Genomic DNA, 15,246 nt, shown 5'->3' with positions numbered 1-15,246 from the left:
CACATAGATACATCGTTGCCCAGTCATGCGAATATCTTGATCAGTGTAAATAAATAACAAATAGACAACAACGCATTGTCAACAGAGGGGTCAAGAGAAATTAGATAGATAGATCGACTGATAGATGGGTGGATTGATGTATTTAGAAAACATGTATTTAGAAAAAGTGTTGCAATAGATAGATAGATAGATAATGCAAATAAATTAGACCAGTACACTATGACATAACATTGAAGGGAATAGGGACATAATATAATTTACATATAAATATATAATAATAACAAAATACAAACTTTTATAGAAACCAAAACATATCGATTTTGTTTTGTTTTTTAGGCGGGGGGGGGGGCGACTGACATAAGCGTACGAGCCGGTGGGGGGGGGGCACTTAGACTTTTCGGGCAGACGGTTATATAAGGTGTAAACAAAACTTATTGTTTCATCAAATTGGCAATAATAAAATATAAGAAATCTATTAACACACTAATTTTACTTTTCTTTTAATTGAATACCACGAAGCTGTACTGAATTGACTATTTATTAAAGAATTTTGTCTGCAGGAGCCACTCTCTTATGTGCGACATTTTTCGGGCATCGATTATTATTTGTGTATGCAACAGCAACAGTCTGATTGGATGGTTGGAATTCAGATCGACATAGAATCGGATTTCGGTTGCAGAGCAATTGGAAAATTTGAAGTTGCTTAATTCACGGGGAATAGCAGAAAAACGCATTTGCGGCGGATAAATTTTCAAAATTTTCTCGGGGAGCGCGAGGTCTCCATACGCTTAAAGTGGCTATATATTGGACAACATTGAAGTTGCTGTATTCACCGGCTGGAATAGCAGTAAAACGTGTTTGCGGCAAATAAATATTTACTACACGGTAAACTCAGCTCCTTCTAGTCCGTACGCCTATGCCGACTGATGCACAGGCCCCTAATACGAGGGGCGTAGCCACGGGCCGAGCACTTTCGGGTGCTAGATTTCTAGGGGTCCAGGAGCATATTCCCCCTGAATCTAGAGTCCCTGAAATGCCATTTCCTGGACTTTGGGGGGTGGGGGATATTTTGCAGAATTCCCGATGGCCAGAAAACTCTTATAACATGACTTATAAAATTGAGTAGTACGTATGTGAATTCATGTTATTTATTAAGAATTTTGCAAGGATGTACAAAGTACTGAAAATCTGTGACAAATTATGAAAGTGGTAATAATCACAATGAGGAGAATCCGGCGTTTAGGGTTCGTAAGTTCAGCATTATATAATTTATAAATTATTTGCTAATATTGAATATCATTCGCAAATGGCCCATCGCCTAATTTAAAGGAGCTAATTCGCTAATATTTGGGACCTAGCAATTGACATAAATGGCCCGCAGCGCCATCGTTTCCGTTTTTACTCTAATTTCAAATCAGTTATGTTCGGCGAAATTCGCCAGAAGTCTCAATCGAATGACAATCTCTAGCGTCTGGTTATTCCAGTCTACACCGATAGTAGCCTATTCATTGCGCATGCTCTCAATGTAAGAATGTGGCGTCACCGTTTGACATAACTTGTGGAATATGTCTAGCCTCGTTCTTCGAGTCCCTTGTAACAAATGGCACTGAAACGCATTATGGTACACGATTCGTGTCAATCGTGTGCCAGTGGTAAAATGTTTATTTTGTCATAAATATTGGATATCAAAAGCCCATCTTTTCCCCTGAGATCACAACATCAATGTTGATTTAAATTGACAACTAATTCGTGTTTTCAATTTCGAAGACTTGGGATATTGCGTTAGACTATATTAGCTACTTTAATCGTAACGTCTTAAAACCTCCATACATGCATGGAAACTATGTGTTACATGGGTTACGTGAACCTTTGGCGTGTATTATGATACCCAATTAAAGGGCACACGGCTCTTTTCTTTTAAACCTTAAAATAGACGAAAATGGGTCCAAACGAACATATTAATGCAATGTGAATGTATATTATTTTTTTAAAAAGATATTAATTTCATATCAATTATGTTCGGTGACGACAGTCTTTTATTTCTACCAAGTCCATTTGATTGTTTTGTAGGATAGGTTTGTCTTTGCTCTTTAAAATTGGCACCCGAGATAACAGAGTACTGATTTTAAAATGTATATTGTGTCCTAACTATTGGATATTGGGATCCCATATTTTCACTGCAATATATCAACATCAGCATTGATTGAAATGGACCCATATTGAATTCCAATTCGTGGGTTGTTTTTTGTTTTGTTTTTTTTTTGTTTTTTTTTTAATATTATGAATAATATCGAGTTGGAGATGAATAATTTTGAGACCGACTGCATGTGACTGCACGTATTTAAGACCGACTATTTTTATTTATAGCAAAAAGTGTTGGAGACATAATACTTCCCTTTGGAACACCATTCTCCTGAGGAAATGGATAGGGAAAACGACCTATATTTCCATATAACCTTTCTTCAGATCGAAAAATATTGCAACTAAATATTGCTTCTGGGTGACAGCTTTTCTGACGAAAGTTTCAAATCGAACGAGATCACCAAGGGTGCTCCTTTGGGACCGAAATCCGCATTGGAGGTCAGGTACCAAACGAGCCTTCGATTGATCAATCTCTCCATGGTTTTGCAAATGCAGCTAGTTAGAGCGATCGGACGATAATTGGTAGGATTCGTGGGATTTTTACACGATTGCTTCATGCCACGAAGGAGGGAAATTCTATCAACCCAAATCCGGTTAAAAAGAACCAATAAATTGAAAAGTGTTGGAAAATGTAATTGTTTTAAAATCTGATAGTGTATTTTATCTCGACCAGTTGCAGTGTCGCTAGCTCACTTAAGCGAATCATGGTGTTCTGCAATGTAGAAATTATCATTGTAGCAATCATCATTGCGGGACTTGAGACAATTTATTCTTAGTTCGCGAGAAATTTTTATTTAATCTCGAAATTTTCAATAAAAAATTTGTTGTTATTTCTCGAGGAAAAAAATAATTTTAAAGCATGTTAAACATTTCCGTATTACTTGATATTCATTACACTCTCAGTTAAATGAAAAGTATAATTTAGACTTTAAAGCGACTTAATTGTCAGTTTCTTTCGAATCTGACAGCTATCTTGATATACTTGGCCATAAGTCATAAAGTATCAGTGTCCATTAAGATAATATATTTTTGTTACAACTGTCCGATCTCCTTCCTGTATTAAATTAAATGTCATCAGTAAGAAAATGTGTTATTGGTTGTTTAATTTTTTAAACCTCACTGTTTTTGTCACTAAATTTGACGTTTATTACAAAAGTGGTTTGTATACCAGAAATGTGTTCATTTGTGTAAAACCAGGTTCCCAGAAAATCATATATAAGGATGATTTGTTAATGTTATTATATTATCTTTTGATTATAAAGTGGAGATTTAAAATTATGTTTATATTATTTTATTATTATAGACATAACTGAAAGATATTATTAATTTTGGACGACAAGTTGAGATCATTTCGAGACTACTAAACAATATCTCCTACCTAAATGAAGTTGAAATTATCTATTATTTCTATTTTTTGATAAAAGAAGGCTAATTTTGCGAGACAACTTCAAACCGTTAAGTTAAAGTGAAAAGACTTGAGTCATGAAGACATAAGTGGGGAAGTAGGGATGGGGTGGGGATACAATCAGCAAAACACGAATGTACTAGCCGAAAAGTCGTTTGAGGGAAATGGAACTAGCAAGTGGATTGGGAGTGAGGGATATTGAAACCTTTCTCGAAATCCTTCAATTTGAAACTCATTCCTTTTTGCTTTTGAATTATTGTTATACGTGATTATAACACGAAAAAGTTTCCGGCTCATTAAACCCCTTCTAAATATACACACAATATTAAACATGCATTATGCAAGAGCCAAATCTGATTATTGAAAGTCTTAATTTAGGCTTCAGATGTTATAGAAATTATAAATTAGATCTTTATTTAAACAACAAGACCAAAATCAACTCTGTAGACCCACGGATGGCTCGGCTACAGCTCGGATTTAAATAGGATTTCACTAATTGATTAAATCAAATAAGGGATAACCTGATGAAAATACGTCAGTTAGATCGAGGCTAAATGATAGAGTGTACTTAGCGAGGCCGCTGTAAAGCGTTTCGGTATGCCATTGAAAACTTTACTTGATAATCGAGATATGTAGGTGGAGTTAACGCCTGTCAATCAAACGATCAGCGAAGGTGAAGACACAATTCGCTACCATTTCTAGGCAAATATTACAACGATGATAACTATGTTCAAAATAAAGTAATTTGACTGAATTTTTAAATGTATTCTTCTTTCATCATCTACTTTTGAACTGTTATAGCAAGAATGGCCAACTCTCTATAAAAATCTCCCATAATGTATCTTTATCAAGTGGGTTAAGTCAGATAATGGAATGCTCTTCTGTACATGTTTGGTGTACCCCAAGGTTGAGTTTTGGTTTCCTTGTTCTTTCTTATAGAACGCCAATTAGTCATGTCACAATAAATCAAACTCAACTATCCATAACTTGTTCACTGGTGTAAGGTGACCTTTACACTGCCTGGTAAAACACTATACCGTCGAAACGTCGCTCAGTAAATAAGCAGTAATTGTATTCCATAGAATTGTGACCTGTACATTTACAAGCCCATTGTGGATCTCACGCGGCATGGTTAAATGTTCACTTTAAGACTGGTAATCATCCACTGGGAACAATTTCAACACGAAAAGAGGAGTTTAGATGAGAAAAAAAAGAAATGATATCATAATAATATTACTGTTATTGTAAAATAATTATTTCCACGAAAAGAAAAAACGTAGACTTGATCCAGAAAGATGACCTCCCCAGCTGTGATCATATATAAAAAGGTTAAATAGTTGTCCATATTGTAAAAAAATATTTTCGATACCTTGTCAATTTTACGAAGCGCAAGCTCATTTTGTATTATTTCATATCGTGAAAAGTATTAACAGTCACCATAATCCACTCTCTCTATATATATATTATAGTAAAATTTATTATCCTTTGACATGAACAGTATGCCGGAATTTTAGCGACCATTGTTGAATGCAAAAATATAAGGTCGAGATTAATAGAATATAGGGCAGTTCTTACATTTAAATAAAGATTATCTCTTCTATAGATATAAATAGCTCACCTTAAGACCTATGACTATAGATAATGGAATGATGTTCCCACATTATGGACTATAAAATGTTCATGTAAGTGCATTATTCAATGCCAGTAAGTAAAACGTCATGGTTGGGTTGAAAATAATTTGTCTGCTTGCTCTAGCAGCAGGAACCCACGCTGTTACAGGTAATTGTTATTCAAGAATTTTAATATTCCAATGTTTTCGATTGATATTATTAATGTTGACATTCTAAATATAACTATCTATATTTATATAAAAAGTATTTCTTAATTGGAGAAATTAAAGAATTGAAGAGACGAAGACCAAACACTGGGCTCAACATTGAACTGCATGATCTGTGAAACTATTAGTCTTAATGATAAAAAACAAAAGAGTTTTGTTTTATGTAATTATTCATTTTAGGAATGTTAAAACCTCATATCCTACTGCATGAAGTATTGCAGCAAGCCAATATATTATGCTGCATTTCAAAAGTCTTTTGTTAAAGCGATAATTGCATATTTTCGAAGTACCCCAAAACAGAATTATTTCTATATCTATTACTTCATACGTTGTCAAATCACTACTATACAATCATAGAAATCATTCTAACACTTAAAAAACATTCACATAAAAATGTGAAATAATTTTTACTTGCCGACGGTATTTGAAAATAGTATCATTTCTTTTCACTGGAAAACTAAATCTACACATTGGGTGAAGGAGTTATCTAGATTGTCAAATCCGCGGTTAAACAGATAAGGATAATGATGCCTGGTTGAGCGCGACTTTTCAAACCTACACACGTGATAATAACACCTCAAAAAGCAACGTTCGATGTTAAAAGAAAATGATATTTCCCAATTTCTCAAGTGAATTATAGGATTTAGCATTATTCTTTAACAAGGTAGGACTGTGTGTATAGACATGTTAAAGCTTTAATTTAACATGTTTTAAACATATGATTTAAAATTTGCAATTATCGCTTTAATGTGTTGGGAGTTTTGCCCCACCAAAACTATTATCTCATGAACTGGCAGCTAATTTCAGAATGAACTGCGATATCCGATGAACACAAAATAAATTACACAATCAAGCTAGTGTAATTCAAATACCAGAATATCGGTCCAAGTGTAAGTGCCCTTAATACTTGTAGAGAAAATAAATTTGAAATTTATGATCTAATAAACATTCCAATCAAGTTTTCAAACTCTGTGTTACACGTATATGGCGTGTGAATTCAAAATGTTACCAAGTTTCTTAAATTGTGAGTGAATTAACAATCCCAAGTTTAAAATTATTCAAACAATCTATATGTATACTGTCGTATTCATTGGCGTTATGACTTGAACAACAAGAAACTGTGTGATATAAAATTATCGAAATATTCGATATTTCAAAGAGGTATCACTTATTACACAATGAACACCCCATTCTGTTTTAGAGAAACTTTCTGCCAACCTGCCTGCGCAAGCTTTAAAAGTCAATATAGGGTTTATACCCCAGTCGTTTTAGGCACGAGGCTTCAGAATTTTTAAAAAGAGCTTTCCATTGAACATTCAAGTCATTCAAATTTGCTAATTCAATGGGCTGTTGTCTGATATTCTTCAATTTGATTTGCTAAAACTTAGGCTATGAACTCTTTATTTGATTTTAGACTGTGAGACATCATTACACGGAACATGCCATTCCTCATTTCATTCTTGTGATTCTGGACAGAAGATATCATTTAGCCATTGTGGATTTTTACAGACATGTTGTTATAATGAACACTCCCAAGGCACACAGGCGCCCTTGACAGGCGGTGGTAAGATTATACATATAATTAACGTTGGTTTTTCTTGTTGTAAAATGTATGTAATGGTAATTTGGGATAATTATAATCAAGAACATGCCCTAGAAAGATTCAAGAATTAGTAGATGTATGGTTTATAATGCTGCATGGTGCAGTGGATCAAGTTACGATGGCAGCGTATAATATGATGACTATTTATAATTACGTAATAGATACAGGCAGCTCTATTATAATTAAGTTCAGAAATTGGGTGAGTTATTACAATAGGCTACACTGTGAGGCAATGCTGCGTCTATGTATGTTGCTGACATGTATCTTTTCGAAACTATAATAATCCCACTTTCTGCAATAGCAATGCCCAATAATGTACCTTTTTTATATAATGTAAGATTTCTTTGTATAGGGCAATGTGGTCACCCACTTGTCACATCAGCTAACAGAATCATTGGTGGAAAATCAGCTTTGGCCGGGGAATATCCATGGCAGGTTAGTTCTCAAAAAAAAGCTATACAAAATAATAAGAATTTGAAGGAGAACCACTCTGTAGGTAGATGTGCCGCCTGTCCACTTTATTCAAATCCCACGCCGTCGACAGAGTCAATACATTTTATAATCCTTGAAGGAACCGTTACCAAATTTACATCTGAATTTTTAAAATATATTACATACCCCTATTTCAAACATATACAGATAACGCATTGAAGTAACATAATTAATAATTGTAACGCTAAACTTTTATACTGGGCAGAAAGAGAAAGAAGAAACAGAGAGAGAGAGAGAGAGTTTAACATCCACTCGACACAAACTATAGGTCATTGCGGGACTAACACATGGTTCAATTTTATTTCAATAATTCGCTTGCGCGTAGGGGTCTTTATTAGTGGGAGGAAACAGGAGGCCCCGGAGAAAACCCACGAGGCTGGACAGGCGACCCTACTCCTTGTCACGTACAACCGGGGAATCGAAACCACGCGAGTTGACTCAATGACAGACCTTATAATACAGCGCGCACGTCACGTGCTAACCATTCGGCCATCCAACCCCCAAGAAGAAACAGAAGGAATACATTTCCTCTAGTAGACTAGAAAAAAAAACCTCTTTCAGTACCTTTCCAAAGAATCTGAAACAAAGTTGAAGAAAGTGAATGAGTCCGATTAAATCAGAATATAAAAAGAAATTTGTTAACAAATGAAATAAAACACTATATTTTATTATTTAAACATTAACAATGGTTTTGTTTCATTCTTTCAAGTATCAACCATCCTGCCACCAAAAAAACTAAATACATGTTTTTAAAATCAGACTTGAAATACCATTATCTATTGAGAGCACACAATGTAGATGTAGGGCATACATATGCTTTATGATAGCTCAGATCTGATCAAAAAATCAACAAAAAAAGACCAGATTAGTTGTATAAAGTTGTAGGTTTTATATCACAAAAATACCTTTATAGATAAGAAATGTCCCCTTTATTTTTTACTTTAGATTTCATTTAAACCCGATTCCCAGCCATAAATTAGAACCATAGTTTTCGTAGTCCATGAGGTGTGATGGATAGACAGATGGTCACACGGAAGTATTCAATTTAATAGCCCCCTATTAACTATCAGGAAATTATAAAACCGAAAGAAAAACAGGAATAGATTCCATGGAATATAAAACATATGTTTATTACTGAGCGACGTTTCGACATAGGATTCCATAGAAGTGTGGAATTTATCTTACCGGATAAATAAATGAATGCAATAGATAAATATTTTGATTTCAGGTTTCACTGAGATATCAAGGACAGCACGTGTGTGGTGGAACTCTTATTGACCACCAGTGGGTTCTGACAGCAGCTCACTGTTTAGAGAAGTAAGTAAACCGAAACCACGCCACACGTTGCAGTTAATATTCAACTCTATTGACTCCTCAAATGTATCAGCACATAACGCATGCTTAGCTATTAATTACATTTTTTATGGTGACTCATACAGACATTGTAGGAATTTCAAATGATTCATATCATTGACTCGATAGTTGTCTTCAGTAGGCTTTATGCACATTAAACTCTTTCAAATTCAACGCAAAGCACAGTTTTGTTGAATATTTTTGGTTCTAAAATTTTCCACGATATAGGAGTATAAAGGCTACCTACTTACCATTTTATTTCATTATTGTACAGTGTACACCAATTACATTACTGGTAGCCTTGAGTCACTATGATGTATGATTAATAGCTGAACCGAAAGACATGATTGGGTCAAATCTTGATATATGTTAGTCCTAAAGCTGAATGGTTTTCCCATAAATTCTATGAAGAAGAAAAAAAGATTACTATTTTGTTACAGACCGGATTGGAGATTCACATTAGTTTGGATATTCATAATAAAAGTATTCTAAATCGCTTTAGAGAGATAAACAATGGGCATCACTCAAAAACATTGCATGTACCAGGGCTTAAACAGTTCAAATGTTTCAATTACTGTGCATACTCAGTAATAAGTATTGAAAGGTTGATTAATGGCAACTTATTCGCTCTTGCATACAGTCGCTTTAAGCTCTTGACAGACCGAACGGTGAAGCAATGCAAGAGTAGTAAATGAAATGAAATGAAATGGGGTTTAACGTCCTACTGTTTTGCTCCGAAATGGGCTAATGAAAACGGGCATACGCCATACAGTGTGCTATGAGGGAAATTTTGCCCGGACAGCGGCACTACGGTCTACTCTTATATCGAATTCCAACTGTCAAGGGATCTTTTACGTGCACGCCAATGTGTACACGGGACCTCGGTTTTTCGTCTCATCCGAATGACTAGACACTGACACGGGGGGACCACGCCGGAAAATCTGGATGAACTTTCTCGGCCAATGCAGGGATCGAAAACCCGACCTCCAGGCTATCGAGCCAGCGTCTTACCCACTTAGCCACCGTGACCCCTGCAAGAGTAGTAACTTGATCTCTTGACTATTAAGCTCCAATGGGTATTTTGGTATTTTCAAACGGGAGCCTATACTGACATACCTTAAATTGGTTGAATCATTTACCTTTCCAAATTAGGCTTCTATCCCCAGATTTGCCGAGAATTAAAGAAGATCTGGATCATATAGATTTAGATTGATGATCTACAGCATATCTGGGTTCTCCACCACACATGTTTTAAAAGATAAATATGTTCAGCGAAATTTATCGTCAATTTTATTTTGACACACCTATTAACTTATGGGTGAAGGGATAGGTCTGACTTTATGCTTGGGTCCAATACTTATTTGTCCAGTACTCATTGGCCCGGTAACTTCCGTGTATTACTTAGTAAGCATAGTTTAATACAAATATTATATATTTAAGGTCTACTGTACATGATTGGACTGTTGGTGTCGGTGTTACAGATATGGATAATGTCTACAGCAGTCAGATTTATAAAGTTGTTTTTATGAAGGCCCACAGTTCATATGACGATGATACGCTTTCTCATGATATAGCTTTGATGAGGCTGGAAAAATCGGTAGACACATCAGGAAAGTACGTCAGAACAGCATGTCTTCCAGGCTCAACCGATGACTTTAATAACGTCATATGTACAGTATCAGGCTGGGGAGCAACAAAAGACGGTAAGTAACACCATTCATTTACAAAAATATAACTATATAGGTATTTTAGATGTTAGAAGGGGGTTATGTTTTTTTCGGGGAGGGGGGGTGGAGATTCATACCCTTCTGTGACGTAACTTATGTCATACTACACTGTTCACAAGCATCTGATACCAACAAACTAATGACCAAAAGCATTATCTAACCAGGGTTCATATTTTATTTATAAAGGAGGTAAGGCAGTGTCAGGGCCATATATACTCTTCCAAAAAAGTAGGGGATATTCAGAAACAGTACAAAACTGCGGAAATGCACTGCTGTTTTATTAGAAGTAACCAGTGTATGTTAATAACAGGCCAATTGCCTACATATGAACATAAACAGTTAATATTGACGGCTTATTTGACGGGCCTATTTCACTCGCAAAGAGATACACTGTCAAAAGTGAAATGGACGTTTTTGATTTTTGTCTTAATAATGAGTAATTGCTCCACCAATCCTCAGACATTCAGCAATTCGTCGTGGCATGCTCCTAATCAACCGTCCAATCACGATTTGGGGCAATCTGACCCACTCATCTTGCAGTGACACGACCAATTCTTGCAGTGTTGTCGGTTGACGTCGACGAACACGTCTCTCGATCAAATTAAACGTAACACACTAAAGCAAAGATACGCTAAACAGTAAATCTTATGCAAAAACCGATAGGAATGATAACATGGATAGATAAACCAGCACGCGGCAGTTTTCATCAACCCTTCCTTGGAGTGTCAAATTTAACAATGAACCCCTCCCACGTGTATGGCGCTATTGCGTGTCGCATGTGCAGCTCGGTGGTTCTGTTGGGACGATAAGGATGTCAAGTGTCCATGACTATTTATCATATCACAACCTGCATAGGTATTTGCATTTCAATATCCCCTACTTTTTTTGAAGAGTATATATAGAGATAGTCTGGACAACTGTTACCATATGTCAGTGAAAACGAACGGCATTGATTGTGGGTTAGAGGCGGAAACTACACAAGAATCTTTGGAAAGTAAATGATTAAGGTTTGGATGAATGTAGAATGTGAAGTTTGGCGTAGGCGGAATCAATATAAAAAACCTCCCCTCCCCCGATCCGGCTAACAGACTGAATGGAGAGCGCCTTAACAACACCTGGCCGTTAACTATCAGAGAGGCCTGAGAAAGAGTCAAACCATTCGGGTGGTCTTTATGATGTGTGTTTTGTTCTCAAGAGAGCCGCCGGTTGTAAGTTGAGCACTGCAATAAATCCAGTATAATAAAGGCATGCTTTGAAAGATGTGGACTACATTTTCTATTTTCAGAAGGTCCAGATAGTCGGTACTTGAAACACGTATCTATACCCGTTCTGAAAAATAGTCTATGTAGTTATTATCTTGGTGATGTCGTATTTGATCATAATATGTGTGCTGGCATCAACGCTGGTGGCAGGGACGCTTGTCAGGTGATTTAATATTTTACAATTTTACCCTACATGATGCGCTTGAAGATGGCTTCAAATTCCATACACTTCCAGGGCATCATATCAATCACTAAATAAATATATGGAACAGGTCATTATAGGTGTATGTAGTTTAAATGGTATTGTCCAGGAACCGCCGAGTATATATGCAAGAAAGGACCAGATATTTAAATCTTCTTGTGGTCGAGAAGTTTCTTTCTCCTATGGCACTTGTTTTTTTGTGCATTAAGAAGAATTTAATTCCAGGTTTATTAAAGTTCCTGTCGTTAAAGATCTTCCAACACATTATTGTTTGGTGTGCCATGGTAGCTCAGTGAGTAAGGCTCTGGTTCGGTTATCGGGTGGTTTAGGATACAATCCAGGTGTTAGTCGATAAAGTTTTTCGGGATTTTCAGCGTCCCTCACCCCTCTTGTCAGCGGCCCGGAAAAACCGAGGTCGCGTGTACATGTTGGCGTGTACATAAAAGAACCCTCGACGAAGTCTCGGCAGAAACGCTCTCGTTCAGTCAAACATTGAGTCATAAAACAATGCATGTCTTCATTAGTCCGGGTGGTTTAGGACGTTTAACCCTGTTTCATTTCACTTCATATTTTGTTTGAAGCAGTTCAGATCAGTTAACTGACTGATTAATCAAATTGTCTGTATTGGTATACAGGACGTGGAATACAAATAAGCGAAACGAAATCGGAAATAAATTTAGTTAGATTGAATACGATTTGTCAATTTATTTAAACAGTTCCCGTTACAAGGTACAGGTGCGTATTCATCTGTTCAATGATTTTGTGTTTCTATGTATAGATTATATCTTAAAAATATTATACACTTTATACACAGTTTTTTTTCTATTTAGTTGTATATCAATACAAGTCTAAATGTTCAAGGATAAAGCAAATAATTGTTTTATTGACCATTGAAACAAACAAGTCATCTCAAATATGTACAGTAAAGTTATCTACTATTGTTTACCTTTGCATGTATTTTGCACTGTCCCAAGGAGCGATAATAGAAAAAGAAATTTGGTTATCAATGATATCCACAGGTCCAAAATGCAATTTTTAACGTTTATCTCTATATGTCAAAATCTCGGCTTTGTAAACCTATAATAACATTTAACTTAATATAGTGGCTTATTGTATATTCCCAAAGATTACAGACCTAGATGTCAAAAATGTGACAGAAACATCTAATACCGCATGTGTTTTGTTTTTATTTTCAGGGTGATTCAGGTGGACCTTTAGTATGTAAAACAGGAGGATCATGGAAGATAGCTGGTATTGTATCATGGGGTTATGGTTGTGGTGAAAAAAATACCCCAGGTGTCTACACTCGAGTATCGTCTTTCTTAGACTGGATAAAACAGGTGCAACAAAAGAAACGATAGTTCATAATAATAAAATACATTATTAAAACTAATAGGCTGTATTTTTGATTGCTGTGTAGGATCACCTGTTATTCTCCGGGTTCGCCGATAGCTCACTCCTAATCAGATAAAGATAAACCGTATTTAAGCACGGAAATGCCGTTTTGCTTGGTATTAAGTGGAATTCCAAAAACCATTAATTTTTCAAACGCATACCAAAACTTTGTTAGCTACTTTAACTCCTCAAACGAAAAGTAGTATCCGGTGTTGTAGGAAGAGAAATCACACGTCGTACGCACCACCAAACACGATTTATAGCTAACTGAAACAATGGTTTAAACTGGGTTTAAGACATTCATGGGGACCAAAGGCCATTTGCCGAGTGACCAGCCCAATGGTATACATGAAAAAGTACAATAAAATATAATCATATTACGAATATAGCACAATCTTGGACATTTCATGTTATCAGTTACCATACATAACACCATGACAAGCCATAGTTATACGTTCAAGATATTATTGATAATCAGAAATATTTTGGTCACGATTTTAACTGCAAATAATGAAAAATATCAAAAACAACACCACGGTGTCATAATTTCTGTTATTGTCCACAAAAGAATTAAAGGTTCTGTGACAGAAAGATGATTTTACAGACTGCACATTGTCTATCAGAAAAGAAAGAATGCTTTATTGAAATTAAGGACTGGATAGAACACACATCTTATACAACTTCTCCATTGTCTGGCAAGTTCACATGACTCAATTCACATGCCCGGATCTGACAAAGTATGTGACAATTATCTGTTCGTTCTATTTCTTTGGGTGTTTTTCATATTCTGGCTACCATTTCTATTCGTTAGATACGAGGAAATGCTAATATCACAACTTTTTTTGCCAAAAGCTTAAAACAAATAAGGAACATTAGTAAGCCACAAATAAGAAACGTGGGCGTTATTATTTTTAATATAACTAGACCATCTTGTGAACCTACCCATTGAAATCACCAGAAATGGACAAAACTGGCTATAGGGCAGTCATTCTACAACTGAAAGGACTAACCCCAACACAGATACATGCCGACACGGTCTCCATTTTAGAGGATGATGACCCTTCCTTTTCCACAGAAGTTACGCGTGACAGGGAGCCTTGGCGATTAACAGCGTCCTGGAAGGCCATCAACAGCAACAATTCAAGAAAACATTACCCGGGTGTATGACATGGTGATGGCCAATGTCGTTGGCATCCCCATGAGAGGGTTGGGCACATTATCGCCAACGAGTTAGGAATGACAAAAGCTCTTGACTGCGGATCAGAAACGTTTTGAAGCAGATCCGGATAATGCTAGCATCCCACTGTCGTGCGATGCGTTACGATCGGAGTGAGACGTTCGGACACGTTTCGATACAATCAACACGTTTGCTACGACTGACCTTATTATATGATAAGACCTGATAGGATCACCACGATTACTCCACGATTAAATCCACAATTTCAATCGCAGCACGAATAGTGATAGTGGGAACCTAGCATAATGGATGAGACCTGTTTCCAAAAACTAGCCGGCCGTCATTTTCATAGTAATGATGACGTCTCTCGAAGTAGAAAAATAAATGAAAACCATCGACTTTGTCCAGAGTTTTCACAGATGGCCTAGAACCTTTCAGCCAGCCCTTGTATTTACCCTCAAGTTTTTAGTATTTGATAGACGAGTTTAACCGTCACATCGCCGAGATACTGATGTCTGATAAATTGTTTCAATGACATTTAGTAACTGATCTGGAGATTCGCCCATTTATCAGATCAGGGCAGTATAATTTAACTACTACACTTTTTTGCGCGATGAATTTGTTTTCCATCTGTGTCTGATACCTTCTTGT

The 15,246-nt window shown here is 36.1% G+C and overlaps 1 protein-coding gene across 2 annotated transcripts; it reads left to right on the top strand.

Annotated features, from left to right (window-relative positions):
- Positions 1 to 5,215: 5,215 nt before the first annotated feature.
- Positions 5,216 to 13,396, top strand: LOC126816516 (transmembrane protease serine 3). 2 transcript variants are annotated; one of them, XM_050543124.2, is made up of 7 exons: positions 5,216 to 5,326; positions 6,799 to 6,948; positions 7,340 to 7,422; positions 8,708 to 8,796; positions 10,273 to 10,535; positions 11,845 to 11,984; positions 13,220 to 13,396. In XM_050543124.2, exons 1-7 carry the CDS (start codon positions 5,266 to 5,268, stop codon positions 13,382 to 13,384), a joined length of 951 nt encoding a protein of 316 aa, XP_050399081.1. In that variant the 5' UTR covers positions 5,216 to 5,265; the 3' UTR covers positions 13,385 to 13,396. The 2 variants fall into 2 exon arrangements, with proteins under 2 accessions (XP_050399081.1, XP_050399082.1); XM_050543125.2 differs by lacking the exons at positions 10,273 to 10,535; positions 11,845 to 11,984; positions 13,220 to 13,396 and having other exon boundaries at positions 8,708 to 8,800.
- Positions 13,397 to 15,246: the final 1,850 nt, after the last annotated feature.

The sequence above is a fragment of the Patella vulgata genome, chromosome 3 (genome assembly GCF_932274485.2).
Source record: "Patella vulgata chromosome 3, xgPatVulg1.2, whole genome shotgun sequence".
Taxonomy (NCBI): domain Eukaryota; kingdom Metazoa; phylum Mollusca; class Gastropoda; family Patellidae; genus Patella; species Patella vulgata.
The sequence above is the reverse complement of the archived record's forward strand: the minus strand, read 5'-3'. Positions and strand labels throughout refer to the sequence as shown.

What these genes read in the sequence shown, in the direction of transcription:
- LOC126816516 (XM_050543124.2), top strand. Translation starts at nt 5,266, where the DNA reads ATGGTTGGGTTGAAAATAATTTGTCTGCTTGCTCTAGCAGCAGGAACC. An exon ending in GGCGCCCTTGACAGGCGGTG is followed by an intron (nt 6,949 to 7,339) that starts GTAAGATTATAC and finishes TTCTTTGTATAG; the next exon opens with GGCAATGTGGTCACCCACTT. An exon ending in CCGGGGAATATCCATGGCAG is followed by an intron (nt 7,423 to 8,707) that starts GTTAGTTCTCAA and finishes TTTTGATTTCAG; the next exon opens with GTTTCACTGAGATATCAAGG.